The 21,941-nt window shown below is 40.2% G+C and overlaps 1 protein-coding gene across 1 annotated transcript; it reads left to right on the forward strand.

Annotated features, from left to right (window-relative positions):
* Positions 1 to 12,259: 12,259 nt before the first annotated feature.
* On the forward strand, positions 12,260 to 20,112 carry skor1a (SKI family transcriptional corepressor 1a). Its single transcript, XM_084541621.1, has 8 exons — positions 12,260 to 14,032; positions 14,581 to 14,671; positions 14,746 to 14,817; positions 14,949 to 15,011; positions 15,835 to 15,909; positions 16,062 to 16,136; positions 16,790 to 16,855; positions 17,878 to 20,112. Exons 1-8 carry the CDS (start codon positions 12,266 to 12,268, stop codon positions 17,973 to 17,975), a joined length of 2,307 nt encoding a protein of 768 aa, XP_084397747.1. The 5' UTR covers positions 12,260 to 12,265; the 3' UTR covers positions 17,976 to 20,112.
* The last annotated feature ends 1,829 nt before the right edge of the window (positions 20,113 to 21,941 follow it).

Raw genomic sequence — 21,941 nt, forward strand, 5'->3', positions numbered from 1 at the left:
ACTGAGTTTATTGAGTTATCTGTTCATATGTTCACTTTAACTTTCAGGCTTTTTCTCAATCAGCCACAACATTATGACCACTGACAGGAGCCGTGAATAACATCAACCATCCTGTGACAATTCAGTGTTCTCCTGGGAAACTTTTGGACTTGGCATTCATGTGACCAGACCAGGCGATATTAGGAAGGTGGTCATAATGTTCTGTCTGATTGGTGTATGTGCTCTGGATTTTGGCAGCTTTCTTCCATTTTTTTAACTAAATGTTTCTATTTCTACTTTTTAGAGAAGCTGTCCCAAATGTCCCAGATCTTATTTTAAATGATGGGTGATGGAGGATGATGATTGATTTCTGCTTTCTTCATCTTTTCAGACACCCGTTGGAACAACTTGTTCTGCTTCCTCCATGTTTCTGTCCCTCCTGGACACACGTCACATCACCTAATATTTACTCCCACATAGGAGACGACAAAAATGCTGAAAACAATCGAATCGGATTTACATTTTTGTAAAGCTACAGTATTTTCCTGAATTTTGAGAGTCTACACCCACCCGTCTCAATCCAGTTGAAAATTCCTTCAGATCAGACCAGTCACCTCTCGTAACCTCCTCAGTCAGACCATTCTGATCAGACTGAGGAGGTTACATGACGTGTATTTTTTCCAGTTGAGCTATTATTCCAGTTACTTCACTAGTGTCCATGTAAACGTAGCCATTGAGATAACTGATTTGAGTTTGAAAAGTCTGTCGGCAAAATTCATCAGCACCAAAAAACTGCAGCATCCAAACTGAGGATACGGTCCAATCAGAGCAAAAGCGGATCATTGTAACCTTCATCAAAAGATGATTTACTGCAGGACTATTGTATTAGACTGTTTTAGTTTGATCTTTAAAAAAGCTTCTCGGATTTGACCCAGACCCCTCACACGGCTTTAAGTGTATAGCAAAATGATGCTTTCTTCATTATGACACTGACATTTACAGGTCGTGCTTTAGAATGACCCAAACCGGTAAGCACCTTGCTATACTAAGTTCAATTATAATTTGCATTTCATAATTAATCTCAGTCAACCTTCAGTTAAAATCTGCTTTATTCCTGTTTTTTAATTTATGCTTTAACCTGTGAAAAGCAGTTCAAAGTGCACAAATACAGCCAAGAGAACGACTGTGTTCAAATGGTATTGTATTTTTTTCTTTATCCTCTTAAAGCTTCAAGGACGTCCCGCGTTTTCTTTATTCACAACTTAAAACACTTGAATAAGAGCGATCTATTATAACTGTGCACATGATGGGGCATGAATGACTCCCGAACCTTCGGCTCGTGAGGTTGAACTGCATTACCGCCAAAACAAAAAGTGCATACGCCTATGCTCATTCATTAAGAGAGTGAAAGTAAAAAATAACTTTAACCTCAAACCCTTTCGCGTTGAGATTTCACCGACTAATCCTGATGTTTTTCTCTGGATGGTTGATGTTTATTATGCAAAATGAAAAGTATTTTTCATAAATTCCACAGTTGCAAACATGGGCCAGCAAATACTTAACTACAATACATAAAAACACATTCATCAAAGTCTTTAAATGTTAAGAATGTTTAGAAATGAAGACGGATGAATGTGGCCAGTCTTAATTTGTCCAGAAATATGTTTCGAAGGCTACTGAGGAAAAACATTTCAATTGCACAAATGCAGCCAAGAGCTTACATAAATGTAATCTGATGAGTGTTGTGTCTGTGGAATTTTTGTTTTTATGCAGAGAGATTGGAGTTTGATGTGACTGCATGATAAGTAGTTTTGACTTTTTGTACAAAAACATTTATATTTCCTCACTCAGACTGAAATATCTCAACAGCTTCTGAATGAACTGCAGAGATGTTTTAGCAGCAGGCATTCATGTTCCATTGAGGATGAATCCCAGTGATTTTGGTGTTTTCCTGACCTTTCGTGTATCAGGTAGACACATTTTATTGAGAATGAAATCCTTCATAATCACATTGTCATTCCTCAGACTTTATCTAGGGCCATTAGTTTAGTTTTTTCCACTCTGATGCTAAGCTAGGATAAATCCTGTTAGATTTCTGCTCCATACTGAACTCCCTTACCTTTCATCCCCCTTTTTTTTTTGTTACTTTATTCTAAAAATGTGTCAGGACTGTTTTTAAGGACCCTCATGGTGAAGATGCAGTTTAGCACAATACGATCAAACAACTGTGATCCCCTGTAGACGGCAGTAAAGGTAAGAAATTATTTTCCTGCCCTCGTATTACAGAGTAAGCTTTCTTGCTGCTCACATTGTTGCTTTGGTATTTGTGTCGTATGATATTTTTTAGAGACCAATGGATAAATAATTCTAGGTATGTCCAATTATTGAGGCTTTTGTGCCGCTAAGGAATGTGACACACAAAGCTGACAGATGTTCATTTTACGCTGTGCCTTTATGGCCTTAGTTTTCTGGTTTGTCGCAGGTTTTCTGTCGATTTATCATGTTGCCTAGGTGGGGGGTTGACTCGGAAACCTAACTGGCTGATCAACTTAGAGAAATTGTAGTGACAACAGTAAACAAAACATCAAAGTTCACACATAAGGTTCCTCTACTTCTTTATCTAATGTTTCAGGAGAGGACGGCTCCGTACGATGATTGGTTTCAAATACAGACTACTGCCACCTGCAGGTATAAAGATTTGTTTCCTTTCTCACAGGTGCAGGACTATGTACCAGATGGCTGTTGGCTTTGGCTTTTATGGTGTGGTCAAGTGCCGCTTCTGGGTCCAGACGCAGGCCACGTGAGGTGAGGTCACAACTGGCCTTCGTTGCTGGTATTTCTTTGATTTCAGTTTGGCGTACAGTCTATAGTCTGTGCCTTTGGGTCACTGTAGCTTTGCACTCTCCACATGTGTGGTTGAGATTTGGTAAAACAAGGAGTCAGCACGTGTGGAGGTGTGTAGCACAAGCTCTCAGCAGCTTTCCAAAAAACGTGATACTTGGCTTATAAATTAGCTTCCTGGATCCTCCAATTTGCTGATTTTGTTTGATTCCCATCTGGGAAATGCAGTATGCTATATTTATTACCCAAAAATTAAGAGCAAAACAAGACACAGAGGCAAAAAAGTCAGACAAAGAAGAGAAAACGTTTGCTCTTAAGTCAAGACTGAGGTCCACTGAGGCCAAATTTGGAAAATCTCCACGTAATGCAGCGTGGTCAGGTTAACAGGCAAGATGTCCCAGGCTACTTTGCAGTGGTCACACTAATATACAGTTTGATATACGTTGTTTACCTTCTGAAACCTCTACAACACAAGGTGAAGAATGATCCACAGGCGCCACAGTTTAAATAAACCAGAATCATTCTCAGACGTGGGATTCATTTGGATCAACACCGTCTGCGTCTTGGGTAGTCAGTGTTGTACATAACAGTGCATGCACACAGCACTGGAATGTGCATAATCATAAGTATTTAATCCAGTTTTGTCTAGTTTCAGAGTGTTTCCACCATTGAGTAGAAGTTACTTGTTCTGTGAAGAGCAGCCTGAAGACGGTAAAACAACAAGCAGAACCTTTTCAGTTTAGCATTCACTAAAATAAGCGATTAATTAAATTTGCTTTGTGGCCTCTTAAAAGAGCTGTTCAGCTATCACTCTGTAATCAGTCATATATTCAACAAAGGCTGTGATACTTTCTGTACCTCGGGTTAGACGTCTTCACCTTTTACCAGCTCTTTAGCTCATCTCTTTAATGTGAAAGACGACCAACGATTCATTTACAAGATTCCTTTTGATCACTACTGTTGTTTTTGTTTCTTACCAATTAATCTCAAACGCCTCTTTCATCGTCATCATCAAACAGTGATGATCTTTAAAAAAAAAAAAAAAAAACAAGCTAATGTCAAGATCACAGAAATTTTAAAAATGTTACCGTCGCCATAAAATTAAACAAACATCTCATATTCCTCTGCGTCCTTCCAGGGCTTCCATACAGACTCGCAGCCTTGAGAGGTGTATTGTGTTACTTACTCTAAATCGTACTTTGTTCTTCATTCAGAGACCTTGCGCGATGCTATTTATGCAAGTTTTTGTCTGAATGTGGCTGCAGATCTATTGACAGGCAGCCTGATTTAATGATTAAGCAGCTGTGTGTAACATAGCAGAGCCATAAAGGCTTTTCAGGGTCCTGACACACACCTAAGCAGCATGCTGTCAGTCAGTGCTGTGTGGTATTGTATGCATTATCAACTATTTGAAAGGAGCCCCAGAAAGCAGAAGGACAGTGTGATTTCAAAGCCCATCTATACTTTGATATTATATGATTATTCAGAAATGCTGTCCTCGCTTTTTTTTTTTTGGTCATTGTGTGAAATCCGCTTACAGCAGAGAGATCTTGTGATTGAGGTTGCCTTCACTGATTTCTCTGGCAGATAATTTACATGCGATGTGACCCCTTTTATGCTATAATGTAAGCATCAATCATTCTTCTGAGGGACACCAAAGGAAGTAAAGCAACAAAGTAGTCGGTACGAGGCGGCGTGCCGCTTGTCCTTGTATTTCAGTTTCTTTTTCTTTGTGAAGAGAATCTCCGGTGGGATGGAGACTTTCCTCTATATTGTATGCAGCTCATTCTGCTAATGTCCCAGTGAAGTGTTACATGTTGGAGAAAGTTCATTACAGGATGATGAGTACAGACACAACTCTATTGAGCACAGCGAAGCGTCTGTGGAGATGCGGGGAATCATTCGCTATTGGCTTTGAAAAAATAGCCTTGGGCACCTGGCTGATCAATGAGAAAGTTGTCCTAAAGTATCTTCTACGTGCTGTCATTGAAAGACACTTTATGGTGGTTCATTCTAAAGGGACCGTCTCTGATGTCTGCAAACAGGTGAAATACTTTACAAAGAAGCGCAGCAGCAAAATCTAATTGCTTTCCCAAGGAAAAAGTATTAAATATTATTATTAAAAGTATTACTGATCCAAATCAGAACAAAATATAGATGTCAGTGTGTTATCGTGCTTGCTGTGACTTTGTTAAGGTTTTTCAGCAAGTCAAATGTTTAGCTTTTATTTTACAGCAGCAAAAGCAGCTTTTGCTAAACAGCGCTTAAAGTATAGCTTGAGCATAATGAGCAGGATGTGAATGTTTGTACCAAATTTAATCATCATTCGTCCAATAGTATAGACTTTTCTTCTTTTAAAACTTGAAATGTGAACTTCGCTGAGTTGATTGATAAAATGGTCAAATGCTTCTTAAAGAATCATTGAAGAGGACTTGCACACCGAGTCTGAAGCATGTTATTGTTTTATTCATTGGGAAAATTCACAATACAAGGAAAAAAAATAAGTAGAAAAGCAAATACTGGGTCAGTCGTGTCCTCAGAAGGTACCAGGGAAAGTTTTACCTCCTTATAAGGAATCGACAGAATTATCCATATCTTTTCCTGGTTTATTTCAGTATGTCAGTTCGATGCACATTAAAAAGACCAGTGTCTGTGATCTAGTTGATCGTCAACATCGACAGTATGTCAAAGTTCAAAGCACACAGTTCAAGAGGAGCCATTTTAAATGACGGCATTCCCCTGTACGGTGGCTTTGAGTGGTCAGAAAAGACTCTGATCCTATTCAAAAACTTACAGACAAAAGTTTGTGTAGACATGATGACAGGCTGAAGGATTTGGTTTTTGTGTCCGAGTTGATCTAAACGTGTTTGTCAAGACAGACAACCCCTCAAAGCTGAGTTTGGTTGGTTAAACTCAAAGCTAATTTATAAATGGACAGCGAGATGAGACATGAGTGGAGCTGAAGCAGGCAGGTGACACCAAAGTAAAAGACTAGGAAGTACTGTTCCTGGTGTTAATTATACATAACTTTATACCTAAATATAATTAAATGGGTGAGTAAAAATCAACCCCTGTTCAGTTATTATGAATGGGGACAATAGCCAAAGACCCAAAGCATGTTGTTGTACCAGGCTGTAAACGGGTCTATGGAGGTCTCAGGAGGTGTATGGGGGTTGACTCAGTTTTGGAGCGAGCCTCAAGTGGTCGTTTGAGGAACTGCGGTTTTTGACACTTGTGTGTTCTGGCTTCATTTTCAATCATTATTGAAATTTTGTTCAACCATGTGACATTTTGTAAACTCTGATCATGTTTTTATACAATCATGTGAGTACCTTTTAGATATTTTAAAAATGAAAACCAGACTCTAGGGGCCCCGCACTGGCTCTTTGCCCCTGGGGCTCCAACAAGGTTGATCCAGCCCTGCTCTGGGTGCTAACAATTGAACGTGATTCATGATAAGTAACAACCTGCAGCATATTTAGTCATTTTAACCCAATAAAAATGAAATAATAATGATGATTAAAAAAACTCAGTCCACTTCTTATTATGAGATAAAGGAGACTTTCTGAAAAATGTTCTTCTGAACTTTTACTTTTATTGTTGCTTATTTCAACAAAATAAACAAAATAGATTTGTTTGTCAAGTGTTGAAAGACTTGAAAATGCGAGGAAACACAACCGGTATTAGTGTGTTTGTAATTTTCAGATAGAGTTAAGTCTCTGTGTTTTGTTAACTTGTTATTCTGACATGATAACTTGACTATTAGCATGTGTCAGATGTGTTGATTTAGCTAAACTGCAGCCTGCAGGGACCCTGGGGTGGATCAGTCAGTCCAGCAGCGTTGACGCAGCTCAGCCTGTCACAAACGCTTTCTGTGACATGTAAATTATAGCATCGGGTGATCTATGGCTGTGCTTCCTGTGACCTATAGTGATAATACGTCTGGAATGAATATTTGGATGCTGCGTGATTTCAAATAGCGGGCCTCTCTCCGGGATATTGACCGCGCTTTGTTTGGAGATGCGTCTTCATTTCTGCCAATCCGGGACCTTCATATTCCCAAATTCCCACCGAGCTTGCGTCTCTGCTTTGTATCGGCCGATGACCTTTTTTTTTTCCTTCCTCTCTCTCTCTCCCCCTCTCTCTCCTCCACCACAGCAGTCCGACTTGATTAGCGCACCAGGCGGGACAATGAGCGGCCGCCCTGTACACAGCCATTACCCAGATCCCTTTATCAATGTCCTGTAATTAAAATGTCACCGTTTAATTTTCGAGCCATGGCGTTCCTCTCGGCGGAATCTTTCCTCCAATAAAAAAAAAAATAAAAAAAAAAAGTGCAATCGAAATGCTCTTTTCACTGGAAACAAAAAAAAAGATGGATACAGAGAAAGCGTTTAAGTGAGCAGAGCAGCGAGGGATCAATAGGCCCTTTAGTCCAAGAGGAGGATTGATTGGTCTCTAAAATGGGATTTATAGGGGTCATGGTTTTATAGGGTGCTGATACAACTGTTAATTATAAAACATTTGGCCTCAATTGCAGCTGTTATTAAACCTGTCCTGATTGAGCTGGGCCTGATTTATCTTTTTTACATCATATGACAAAATTCAAGTGCCGTGCCAATAAGATGAAAAGGGAAAATATGAGCAGCACAGGCGAATCAATGATAGGAAGGCAAAAAACGCACACTTCCAATGGTTTTACAGTTAGAGGGGTTATTTTTGCGCCTCAAAGCCTCGTTTGCAGCGGGTGTTATAATGTTGGCCATGTACAGTAGGGGATGTGACATTAAATTGGAGGTTTGCAGCTGCTGATGTGACAATCGGCTGATAAATAAAAGTATAATGAAGAAACATCTGCCACAAATTCTCTTTTTAGTGCAGATTAGTGTCAAATGTCTGCTGACTTTTAGGGTTATGATGCCTCAAAATCATCCGTAGAGAGGATAAAGAAAGGAAGTTAGTCTGTTTTTTAACTTGAATTTAAAATAAATAAATAAATAAATAAAATATGCGTAATGAAAGAGCAATTTTGTCTCCACATGTTCACCACAAAGCTTTTACAAGTGGGAACTGATAAAGAAATAAAAAAAATACTGTAAGTTTTCTACGCAAGAGGCAGTTTTCCAACTTGCGCTGAAGTTTCCAGTTTTGCGCAAAAACGCCAAATAGCTGGAAACCAAACGATTATCAGACGTTTCTATTTAAAACGTCTCATCTCGTGTTAAATAATCCATCAGGTCTGGGTTCACCTGGTGAGCCGGGGCTCCTGTAATGACTTAAACCCGAAGCGCATTAATATTTCAGGTGAAAGGTTTGTTTAAACAATCGAGCGCATATCAATGAGGCCGGGTAATTTGTACCCAACAGTAATAATACAGAGCTCGCCTAAAATTACCGCTGAAATGTCTAATTAAAAACTCCTCGCTGCCGCCGCGGCCACGTCAGCTCACGTTTCGCCCCGGAATACGCGGCGCACAATGGCTGCATTGAAGTCGGCGGTCTAAATAATTAAAAGGAGAGGAATAATTACAGTATAAAATTGTAATTATTGGCGGGGGCTGCAGGGGGAAGCCTCTTGATGCTGAAAGAGGAGAGGATGCGCTTAGGATCGGGTTCGGCATCAATATTGCAGGGAGGTAAAACTGGCGAGCTCGGGCTGCACACGGTCCTGATGATACTTCACACACACTCACCTCTCACTCTTCACGCACACTTTATACAGAGAGAGAGAGAGAGAGAGAGAGAGGGTGGTAGTCATCCTCCTATTATAAACTGTCCAAAAACCCACTTCAGCGATTGTTTTGTTTCTCTTGGAGCTTCATCTGACAGATATTTGTTAGTTCATGTAATATTTACTGGTTTCATTGTGAAACCAGAGCCGGACTGAGACTTTCTGGGGTCTTATTATTCCTTGACCCCCCCCCCCCCCCCCCTAAAGCTCCGCCCACAACAGATACACTCAATAATTAACCAGTTAATTCCTGTTAATCGCCTTCATCCCCTATAGTCCATAAAGACGACTAAAAAAAACTCTTTAGTTCACTTCTCAAAACTTTCTGATGATTTTAAAGATCTTTTAAAACATCCTATTAATAAACACTGACTTGCCAGTTTATTAGGTACACTACTAATATAACAAACTGGGCTAAAATCCTCTTTCATGACTCATAACGTTCAGCTGCTGTTGAAATAGTGAAGGAAGGTGTTCATGTGAGATCATTGTGGAGGGTGTAGTTTGTGGTGCTGTTAAACTGGACTGACTTAAACACAAAGGTGTTTCTGTTATTTAGCCTGCAGCCCATTGACTAAAATGGGGTCAAAATAATAGAAAAACATGTCAGTACGGCACAATACAATTCAGTAGCACTACAAAGCACAGCCTTCAATGTTATATTAGAATGCATTCTCTAGTGTACCTAATTAACCGGCAAGTGAGTGTATATTTAAGGTTTGAATATGGCAACTGAACGTTAAAGGGACTATTTTCAGCAGCGGATTAGTTCTCACTTGGTGCAGAGAAGTGTTTTATGTCCTTTTTTTCAGAAATGAAAAACAAACAAAGACTGTCTTATCTTGAGGAAATAAGTTATACCGCACACTTTCAGGCTTGATGAAGTTTCTGCCATAAACCTTTAGCAGGAATTAGATATCGTTAATTATTTTATGGACTCAATGAAACTGATTAGAGAAGTCAGAGAGTAACCACTGTGTTTGCTGCAGCTCCACTCCACTTCATATTTCATTTAGTCCAAGACTAAAAAGTGTAATTTGACCTTTGACAGGGCACCTTTACTTTAGATATGACATGGATACTGTAAATATAAACTATGGTTCCAGCTGCTGTATCCTCTCATGTCTCTGTATATATTTTTCTGCTTTTACTCTCTAAACCGTTCATGAAATTAACATGTGAGAATGTGCATCAGCATGTGTAGTTTTAGTAATCATGACAGATACAGAGATATGTATTTAGTGGGGCATTATTCTTCCTTGTAGACTGCTTCTTAATGACACAGATGTGCTGATTTATCTGTCTAGGCCCAGTCATAGGAAGGCGTTTATTTGGATTTTGTGAACAATCTTGGCTGATAAATAAATTGAATCAATATTCATTATCATTTTCAACATTAAGGAACCCTTTGAAGTAGTCACTGCTGCAGGTAACCTCTGGGAGAGAACATGGGGTTCCTGTTTGAAGGTGTGGCTGTCCATCACTCTTGCTTCCATTGATCTAAGTCAGGGTTTTCAGTCTCTCTCTCTCTCTTTCGCTCTCTCTCTCTCTTTCTCTCTCTGTCTCTCTGTGTGTGGCCTGAGGCTTCATCATCCTCATCATCAGTTCATCGTCCCATGTTTTGATGCCAAAGAATCTGATATTTTATCCATATTTTTTAAAAACTCCTCAGAGTCCAAACGTCTTTCTCATTTTTTATTTATTTTTTTTTTCCCCCAGTTCTTCATTTCTTCCTTTCTTCCTCCTCTTTCACCATCGAGGCCCTCGGATTGATTTGCGTGGACAGATGGTCGGGTAACTTGATAAATGAGCCCGGGCCTTTTGTCATTCCTGCTTGCCCTCCAAAGTGCCACTGTGTTCGTCGGTTCGCTCCGTGCAGCTGTGGTGGAAATAATAAGAGTAACAACAAGATGTGCGTGGTTACATCTGAGCTGACCCTTAATGCACATGGTGAACAATCAGCTAGACCAGCAGTGATCCCCAATATGTGGTCCGGGGGCCACTACAGGGTCATTGGCTGTCTCAGGGGTGGTCACAGTTGGCGATGTTTGAATTTTACTCTATTTTAGCATCTTTTTGCAGATATTTCTGTCAAATATATATAAAGTAAGTCATGCACATTTATATAAATGCACATAATTATATGTAGCAACAAGAAAACAAACATGTTTCTCCATTTTGGGGGTCAGCAGGGGCCTCATTGTGCGTAATGTTTTATTATTTTCTTTAAAAAAAAAAAATCTGAACATGTTTGTGCGTCTGAGCTGCAAAGCTGTGAGATATGGACTGGAAGCTGGTGTGTAGTGAGACAGAGGAAGAAAGAGAGAGAGAGAGCTATTACACATCAGCATGAGAGGGGTGAGGGGTGGGGTAGGGAAGGAGAGAGGGAGGGAGGGAGGGAGAGAGAGAGAGGTGCCATGTGCTTCCTGTCTACACGGCATTCACCTCCCCGGGCTCTAACAGGATGGAGGTCCTGTGTGCTGCTGCCTGCACTGAAATAAACTGAAATAAAGACTCCGTTTTCTACTTTTACACCGCCTGCTTGTTTTGTTTTGTTTTTTACCAGCTTCCCTCTCTGGACTCGCCTGGCCTGATTGTTTTTTGGGTTTTTTTAGATCTATTTTTATTCATATTGTTTATTATTTTCCCATCCTGAACCCCGCTGGAGTCTGCTGTGTTTTCAAGAGAGAAAGGTATGTATTTTTTTTTTTTTTTTTTTTTAAATCACAAAATTCACCTTGATAATAAGAGAATTTAGTTATTTTAAAATATTATTTAAATTAAAATATCTTGTCAGATATTGGTTTATTAGTCTCTCCGATCAGTCGTATGCCTTATTTGTGTGGTTAATTAAATTAGCTGCGGGCTGTTTGCGTGTATTTTAGCGGCCTCTTTAAATGACAGTGACGAGAGGCAAAAAGTAAGTATGCGCAGGTGGACGTGAGAAAGGCCTGCTTCAACCTAAATTCGAGCAACTGGCAGAGGGTAACCTGCGCAGAAGCTTTAATTATATATAGGGCTGGTCTTTTATTAACAATGCCAGGACGCACGCTTGGATCCGTGTAATTACCTGGAAAGCAGCTTATAGTTGTTCTTTTCCTCTCGGCTAAGCGCATTGGCGCAGCTCAGGCTGTATTTTCCTTCTGTCCTTATCCGCGTATAAGGATCTTAGGTGGCTCTTAAGTAGTTGCCCCGTAAGTGGTGAGCCGATTTTGAAGATAAGAGGAGCAGCAGATCCACCTCCGCGGATGGGACCTTCATAACCCGAGAGAGGAGGCCAAATACGCAGAGATACACCCAGAAATAATGAGCCACACGTCTGAATAATTTCACTTTATTATTTCTGAAAAGATTCCCGGATAATGTTAGTTTTAATGTTGTCATTATTATTAATAATAATAATAATAATAATTATTAATTATTATTATTGACCCATTAATGCCCATTAATTAAATCTAGTAAAACGTTATCAATAATTACAAAATATAATGTTATCCACATTAAATATACGGTATCTTGTAAATACAAATTATATTTACTACATATTATGTTTATTTAACATTTAAATATCAGTGTTCTTGTGTTTTTATCAGCATATTGCTTTACAAACTAAATAATATAAGGTTGTTGCAGTACAAATATTTGCGTATTTCTTTTCATTCGGGCCTCTGAGGCTTAACTCAAGTTTCCTCTTTGATTTCCAGGCTTCCAGGGATGGAGTCGATGCCCGGACAGCTTCGAGACGCGGGACGAGAAGCCAACTCTTCCCCGAGTTTAAAGCGGGACGCACAAAGCTTTTCCGGTCCCAGCTCACTCAAACCAAACCAAGTGAGCGAGACCTCTCTGTACGGGGTGCCCATCGTATCTCTGGTCATAGACGGTAGGGAGAGACTCTGCCTGGCGCAGATTTCTAACACCCTGCTGAAAAACTACAGCTACAACGAGATACACAACCGCCGGGTCGCCTTGGGCATCACCTGTGTGCAGTGCACGCCCGTCCAGCTGGAGCTCCTGCGGCGAGCTGGGGCCATGCCCATCTCCTCCAGGCGCTGCGGCATGATCACCAAACGGGAGGCCGAGAGGCTCTGTAAGTCCTTCCTGGGAGCTCACAGCCCCCCAAAGCTACCAGAAAATTTCGCATTTGACGTGTCTCATGACTGCGCCTGGGGCTGCAGAGGCAGCTTCATTCCCGCCAGATACAACAGCTCCAGAGCGAAATGCATCAAGTGCACCTTTTGCAACATGTATTTCTCTCCAAATAAATTCATTTTCCACTCCCATCGCACCCCAGAGTCCAAATATCTGCAGCCGGATGCGGCCAACTTCAATTCGTGGAGGCGCCACCTGAAACTGACAGAGAAAAAACCATCTGAGGATATTAACCACGCATGGGAGGATGTGAAGGCCATGTTCAACGGCGGGAGCAGAAAGAGGACTCTGCCCATGAGTGGGTCGGGAATGTCCTCATCGATGAAATCACAGACCTCGTCCAGCCAGTCTCAAGCCCGTTCCCCTGAGATCCCCCACAAAACTTTACGGTGCGACGACGAGCAGGGGAATAATAACCTAAGTTTGGCGAGCGGAGCGCGGAGCTACCCAGTCATCCCAGTGCCCAGCAAGAGCTTTGGCATGCTTCAGAAAATCCCCCCACCTCTGTTCCCTCACCACCCCTATGGCTTCCCCAGTTATGGCCTGTGTCAGAAAAAGAGTGACGGGGTCCCTGACGCGAACAAAACCAATGTCTCTGGTGTCTTTTGGCCCGGTGCAAAGGACACTCTCTATCCGGCTTTCCCTATGTTTTGGCCTACAGCTGGAGGCCTACCCATGCCGCCCTACCCGGGCTCTCCACCCAAACCTCCTCTAGAGCTGACAGGCGTCCGGCAGGGCGACCCGGACTTATCGGACCAAAGCGACAGAGGCGCAAACACACCCAAAGACACAAACCACCACCCTCACCATCAGCAGGACGGTGGAGAGCGATGTCCCAGCTCTCAGTCCTCCTCCAACAGGAACGACGAGGACAAGTCCGGGGACGAGACCACCCAAAGGAAAGTGAGCTACATTTCGGCCTTCAGACCCGTTGTCAAAGACGCAGAGACCATCGCCAAACTCTACGGCAACCGGGACAGCTACAGCGTGCGCCCTGGCTACCTGTCCCCGGATTTTATCAGCGAGAGCTCGAGTTACAGGTCGATATCACCGGACAGAGAGAGTGTGGTGGACGACGACGAAGACGACGACCCGGACGTGGATGTGGAGTCCAACCGGGGCCAAGACGAAGATGAACCCATCCGGATCTCGCCGGGAGGGGACCCCCGCGACTCCCCTGTGCACGACCGGACCTCCTCCGGTGCTGAGGAGAGCCCGGAGCAGCCTGACGCCTGCAGCCCGGGGGCACCCACAGCATCACCGGAGGACTCCGTTCACAGCGGGTCATCAGATGAGGACAGACAGATGCGCAATGGCTCCCCTCTTCGTGAAGTAAGATTAGATCAAATGAAACTATAATAGTTCACATGTCACAGTAGTAGAAATATGAGTTTATAGAGGAGATAAAAATGTAATCCAGATGTTAAAAAAAAACCCAGATGTAGATATTTGACATAAATATTAAAAATAATGTTTGGCATTGGAGAGAACTGTCTGCGTAAAGTGCCAATGAGCAAGGCAGCAAGGCAGCAAGGCCCACAAAAATCAGTTAAAGAGAAAATCCTCCAAAACTGATCAATTGCATGTTTTTCCAATTTTCAATCAGGTTAATTAAACTATAATTTACTCTGCTTTATTCTTTCGTATTCATTCCAATTAAAATCATTTTCTATTTGTTCGCCCAATTATACATTTTACCACCATAATGCGGGACTTAATTTCTGCTAGGGATCACTTCACCGTCTTCACCACAAATTGCAGGGCTCCTGTTTTTTTGAAGAAATAAAGAAAAAAGGGGGCCTCAATTACGCGAAGAACCGCAGCAAATGACACATAATTGGTGTCCGTCATTAAGCACGAGGGTCTGCCTCATTTTACAGGTGTACACTCGTGAAAAGGACGGCCACGTGATTCTGAACGAGCCTTCGTCGTTTGGGTCCAAACAATCCAGCAGCCCCCGCAGACCCAACGGTAATTATTGGACCGATCATGTGTTGTTTAATGCAAAGCAGTGCGTCTTTATATTGAACATGTTTGTGTTTTAGGTGTCCATCACGCGTCTGAAATACACAACCAGCGCAGTGCAACGTCTTACCTGGAGCACAAAGATAAACAAGGTTTAAATCATCTATTATATTATTTTATATTCTTTACCGTATTTCCTCATAAGTTTTCCACAATATTATATTAATTGTAATGACTTAATTGTTGGTTTAATATTGCGTTTTCTTATTTTTATTTTTTGCAGCCGATGGATCTTTACGCATCGATATCAGCGTGCACGAAAGAGATCTGGAGAACATGGCGAAAGGTAAGAGGCTTTCCAAAACTCAGAAGGAAATAAGAAAAGAGACATGGTGAAGCAGGCGATGTTAATTAAGAGTAATTCTTTGTGTTTTTATTTTAATTTGGGCGCGTACCGAGCGGGCTTGGCCACCTTATTTAATTAAGGCTGCTATTTGCGGTTTTAAATCTTTCTAATTAGGTTGAATTATTCATTTCATAAACACATTTTATGCTGGGGTTTTATTAATATATATTTATTAAATGAATATTAAATGTTAAATCCCACTTCATTTTAAATAGAGCTAAATGCCCACGGCCCGCTAAAGATGGCGTGCCAAAAAAAAAAAAAAAAAAAGAAGAAGAAAATCTAAATGTGAATTTACATTTTCTAGGCCTAAAGTGTTTCCATAGTTGTTAACCACTTAATCACGAGACGTGGGAGTTTTGACTTATTATTGTAAGAGGAAATCGTTTAGAGGCTATTAATATTTTAACGAACAGAGCCATAACCCCGAGGCACGCCAGCTAATTATTTTACAACGCTTGGAAAAACCCTGGGACTCCATTATTATCGTCTCCAGCTCCAGGCAATGCATGGCAATTACTGTGGCAGCGAGCGAAAGGAAAAGCAGTGAACTGGTTGTTATCAAAGATGTAAACGCACCTGAAGTCGGTTTACTGGGTTACATAAATGTTAATGTGCAGAAATTCAGAATATATCATAGTAAGTGGAATCAAACGGCTGCGATGAGGGCAGAGTTTGAGGGATGAAAGGTGTTTTTTTTTTTTTTATGATTTCTTGAGGAGGAAGCTCGCTCATTTGTGTTCATATTAATGGTTGTTTGCAGAGGAATTGCAGAAGCAGCTTGTGGAACAAGTGGAGCTGAGGAAGAAGCTGGAGAGAGAGTTTCAGCATTTAAAAGGTGGGACAAAGACAAAGGGTCACGGACAAGTGACTTGTTTAATCCAGGACAAGATGGAGTTAATTTGCCCTTAGAGTCCAGAAACGTGTCTTTAAATTTATCCCCGCAATGTCAGAGAGTTTCCATCTGATGTGGCCTTTGGTACTCTTCAGATAATTTTCAGGATCAAATGAAGCGTGAGCTGTCCTACAGAGAGGAAATGGTCCAGCAGCTGCAGATTGTTCGAGGTTGGTCTCTCCCTCTCTCTCTGTCTGTTTCCCCCCTGTCTCTCTGCGCCTCCGTACACTCTGACTGTAAAGAAGATGTAGATCAATGCTCTTTAAGTTTATGAGGGAAAACACTGAGCCACAAAAAAGTTTATATAACATAGGCCAGATCAATCCATCTCAACCAACTAGCCTCCAAACTAAAAGAGAGAGGAAAAGTGACACTTGCATATTGAAATATTGGCAAATTTGTATCCAGGCTTTTTCCTGTAAACTCCACTTATTTATTTATTTTTTCTCCTGCAGTTGAGGAAAATTATTAGATATCAAAAGGTGAAACCGAAACCACGCTGTTTTGTTTGCAAAGGTTATTTTCTCCTAAATCATGCTCTGGAAAATTGAATAGACAGACCATTATGTAGTGCTGTATCAGTTACATGCAGTAGACAGCAACTAATGCCACCCGTTAAAGGATTGGTTTAATGTTACAGTAGTTTAAATACAGGGTTCAAGTACACAGAGGGGTCACTCTAAATACCATAGGGGCAAACGGCATACATTACACTCCTCTGCATCCGATGCTACATGCAGCAGCTCACATTTTCTTTACCTTTCTATTCCTTTTTTTGACTATTTATATTATATTTTTTTATTCATTTTATTTTTTTCGATAGACACTTTGTGCAGCGAGTTGGACCAAGAGAGAAAGGCTCGTTATGCAATACAGCAGAAGCTAAAAGGTAATTTTATCTGGTCCAAGAAGGAACACGAACACGTGTACTTCTTTTGCCTGCAAAATACATAAATATGCAAGTGCTACTTTTTTTTTATTATTATTATTGAACATCTACAGTGGTCAGAAGGCAGAGTCACACTTTTTAAGCCTGGGTAAACCCATTATTTGTTCCTCCTGTTCATACTGGCGGCAAAGAGATTCTTTCTTAAAGTGGTTTCGGTGTAAGCGGCAAGAAAAAACTACAAAATCAGTCCACGTTTTACTGCTTTGTGCAGAGCAGTCAAAGCTAATCAGAATTATTCAAGTGTCTGTCTTTCAAGGGAAATTTTAATTTAAGTCTTTGTTGCTGACTCTCCACCTCAGTTATCCTCGGACACAATGGTTATCACTGCTTTTCCATCCACACGCTTTTCTGCACATTTACAATTTGTGCAAACCAAAAAGAAAAAAAAAATGAGTGGAAATAAGGACAATTAAAGAAAAACGACTATAGATATTGCAAAAAGGTGTCTACAAAAAATACAATCAATAGAACTAAGATGAGCCTAAATGCAATCAAAGCAGTCTCTGCATGCAGAAACTAAAATGATGGTACAAGATTTGTGCATGTTTTCCACCATTTGATGCTTCTCCAATTACGTCATCTCGTGGCATCCTCTTCTTCTGCAGCAGCTCAGCAGCACCGGCAGGAGAATTAGCTCCACCAACCGTTTCCTGTAATGAATGGAAATGCAAATTAATTTAGATTTTTTTTTTGTAAAGATTTAGTCAAATAATTGATGCTACATTTGGACGGAAACTTGACTCAATGAATCAGCTGAATTCCTCTTTACTCAGAAGGATTGTTTACACTGAAACTACGTTAAGAAAAGATTTCTTTACGATTTGGACAGAAGGAACAATGCACATGTGGATGTCACATTAGGGGGATATTAGACGACCAACTTGTTTAAAATTCGGCAGTGATTTGTGAATGCTTTGTGGTTTTGTTTGCATGTTCTCACTGATGGGCTCGTTCCTCCCTAGAAGCTCACGACGCCCTTCACCATTTCTCCTGCAAGATGCTCACCCCTCGTCAGTGTACCGGAGCCTGCACCTTCAAACCCCCGCTGCTGCCTCCCTAGTACCCGGCCCGCCTCGCACCTGACCACACAGCACAGCCAAAAAACAAAAAAAAATTAAAAAAAGAAAAGATAAAATGTAAAAACCCACACACAGATCCGCCTCGGGATGACTCACGTGTTCACCTCCCACCTGACACACTACTGATTTTAGCACTTGACTCAACGTGGACACTTGAAGGTTTTGGCAGCAACGTCTCCTCAAAAGAAATTTAAATAAAATAAAAGAACTCTTGTGTTAAAGAAGATCAGGATTTACTGAAACACGGAGTTCGTTTTATGTTGTGAATCACGGGATTGTTGATCTGAAGCTGCTCAAACCAAGGAGTCTCACTGAAGCTGTCTGCTCTTTAGCTATCCTGAAAAGAAAAACCAACACTATATACATATATATACATATATATTATGTGACGATGTGCAATGGCTTGTATAATTGTGACATTAAGTTCTCACTATTTAGATTTTGTTGCTTGTTTGAACACGTTGAGTTTTTACATATGTTTGTTATTTATTTTGTCATTTGATTTGTCGTTTAGATCATTTGTGACACCGTATGCGTCGTTAAGCACTTTAAATGGGCAACACTTCTCAATTTGACCGTGCCGTCCGAAACCAAATTCTCTTATCAAGAAAAAAAACAAAACAAAAAACACGAGGATGTTTCAAACAGAGCACGTTATTACGAGCACTTACTTCGACAGCTCTTCAGGTTTGACTATAAACGGTAAAAGGTTTTTCTTTCAGCCACTGACACATGTACAGTTCAGACTTTAACACAAATCTGATCTCATAGTTTTCTCTGTTTCTGTTTTTTTTTTAAATTATTATTATGTCATTACCTGCATCTGTGAGTCACAGCAGACAAAACCAAAACTTTTTCCTGTCATCTAAAGGTCTTTTTATAAGAAGAAGACACTGAATGAAATATGTGTATAACTGCCATTCACACCGTTTTCATCTCCTCTCAATTGCTGAATTAAAAACAAACACACACAAAGAGCCGTTCTGAAATGTTTCTGACACAGTTTATTCATAATTTTCCCATTTATGTATGTACCCATGTCAATATTAATAAAATGTGAAAGCCACTTTCTGCTTTGGAGTCTTATTTTCTTGTTTCTTTGGCCGGGCTGAGTCTGACACCTGCTGGCCTCCACACAGAACAACAACTCGTGAGGCGGATCACATTTCCTCTTATTGTATTTGAGTTCAACATGATCTCTTTCATTAGGCGGCTACATCAGTGCATGACATGTCCAGTCAACTTATAATGTTTGACGTGGAGTCAGGGGAGCAGGCTGATCTAATAGTGAAATCTAATTCTTCTGATGGGACGACTAATAGATATTGATTACACGGCTCTCGGTCCCTGGATGCTTCATACTGAGACAGATACTCACATAATGTCACTGACACACAATGAATGTTAATTTTCTGTGAACGTAATTGCCCTCCGTGGCAAAGCTCATTCCCTTTGAATGCTAACAAGGCCTGCGGACCTGAACAGAGCCGGAGTACAGTGAGTGGAAATGATCGGCTGAGTTTATTTAGTCCTTTCGAAATAACAACAAAACCTGATAAAGACTGACGTGTGATGACAGGCGTGGATGGATTATGTGACAATGGGTCTCCGGATGCAAAGTGACTACAAACAGCACGGCTGGATGTGTGTTATTTTCCCATTCGTAGTTGTTTTGTTTCTCGTTCTGTGTTATTGTGGTGGTTTTGCGTCACTTTCTGGTTGTTTTGTGTCTTTGAGGCTGAGAAGTGTCTTTTCTGTCATCTTGTGTCTTTGTGCTCATTTTACACTTCTTTGCAGTTGTTTTGCGTCTTTGTGTGGTTATTTTACACCTCCTAGTCGTCATTTTGTATCTCTTTTTGGTTGTTTTGTGTCCTCTTGTACTAATTCTACATCTTTTTCGAGGTTGTTTTATGTTTCTCTCCTGCTGTCATGTCTTTTAGTGGCTATTTTGTAGTTATTTTGGTTGTTTTGTTTCTCTTTGTGGGGGTTTTTGTGATCATTTTAGATCTCTTTCCAGTTGTTTTGCATCTTTGTGTGGTAATTTTACACTTCTGTTTGGTTGTGTTGTGTCTCCTTGTAGTACTTTAACATGTTTTTTGTGCTCATTTTACATCTCTCTTCAGTTGTTTTGCATCTTTGTGTGATTGTTTTACACCTATTTTTGGTTGTTTTTGTACTATTTCTACATGAGGTTGTTTTATGTTTCTCTCCTGTTTTCTTGTGCCTATTTTTAGTTATTTTAGTTGTATTGTTTATCTTTGTGGCGTTTTTGTGATCATTTTACATCTCTTTGACTTCATCTTTGTGATCATATTGCGTTTGTTTGTAGTAATTTTCTTCCTCTTTGAGATTGTTTTGTGTCTCTTTATGTTTTTTTGTGTCTCGTTGTGGTGATTTTGCATCTTTCTGTGGTTGTTGCGTGTCTCTCTGTTATTTTTGTATAAATTTTTTTGCATCTTCTGGTGGTATGTGCATCTTTTTTCTTATTGTTTTGTGTCTTCTTGGGGAGGATTTGCAGTTCAATTTTTTCTCTTTGGGGACCCCGGTGGCCCCCTTACCTTCAGTGACGATTCAAGAATCTAACCGTGATGACAAGTAAGAAAAACACCTCCTTAACACATTGATTTAAGATTTTTTAAAAGTCAGTGGGCTTTCCATTTTTTGTTGTACATTTAAACAGCCGCAGTGGTGGAAGAAATACATGTAAGTACAAGTGAGAATAGAGAAATGTCAACAAACTAAATGCACATTGTATCTGTAATGGTGTGAGACATTTGATTAAAATTGTTGGATAATTATCATAGATACATATTTGAGCAATTTAATCTACAATAGACCATTGTATTTATAAACTGATAATAATTACTAACCTGCACAATCATAATCGTAATTAATGTTTAGCTGTGGAATAATATAAATGCAGTGGACTGAAAAATCTTATATTTTTATCTAAAATACAGATTGGACATACGTAAATGCAGTGCAAGTACTTCAAATGTGGACATAAGTAGTTTTCCTTCGCATATTTTATCCATTAACTGTTCCCCAGTCCATTTTCTACATCATGATTCATACATTTTGATATGTTGTGTGTGGATATAACAATATCTCAGTGTAACTTTCACATTTTGTAGTATAATAGAATATTTTATCCGTTTCTTACTTGTTGCTATTACATGCTCTTGGTCTCCACACAATCCTGAATCCATCCACTTTAATATCAAATATTTTAAAAGAAGAATAATGTTTTATCCCCCCATGGATGACAGTCGTCTCTCAGTATTTACAGTCTGTACCTCGGATTAATTATTTGCTTGTATAAACACCCGTGGCCAGTGGACACCTGTCCCATCACTGGCCAGAACAATACAGCAGATGGCAGCGATACATAAAGATATAATGAAACCTCTGTGATTCTCCTCCATGAAACAAGCAGCAGAACTAGTTTGTCAATAGTTTCTTTGTATGGACCCTGAGGGGACGATCATTTTCTGATAATAGATTTGGCTATAAAGCTTAATGTGTTCGGTGTTATAGTGATTTGTTTTTTTTTGTTCAGTGTAGAAATACAAAACCATTAGAGGAAGCAGTGATTGCATGAGAACAAATAAACTACAGAGGAGGACCTGCAGCTGAAAATGCATGTTATATTAGATTCACTTTCATTTGAAATGATAGGGCGCCACCTCCTGGCTTCATCAGCACCAGGCCTCCTTTTTTATTTTTACAGAGAGAAGACAGTGGCATCAAATCACAATAAGCAACTTGTTTTAAATGTTTAGTTTTCAGGTTTGAATTCTTTAGCCAGATTTAAACATGCACTTGCACTGAAGTCCCACTATTTTAGTTTTAAAATTGTGAAATACTGAAATTTCCAGATTCAGACCATAGTTTCGACGTTATTTAATGTGTCTTCTGATATTTTATGGGGTCTCATATATTACAAA

This window comes from Chelon labrosus (genome assembly GCF_963514085.1).
Source record: "Chelon labrosus genome assembly, chromosome: 3".
In the NCBI taxonomy this organism is placed as follows: domain Eukaryota; kingdom Metazoa; phylum Chordata; class Actinopteri; order Mugiliformes; family Mugilidae; genus Chelon; species Chelon labrosus.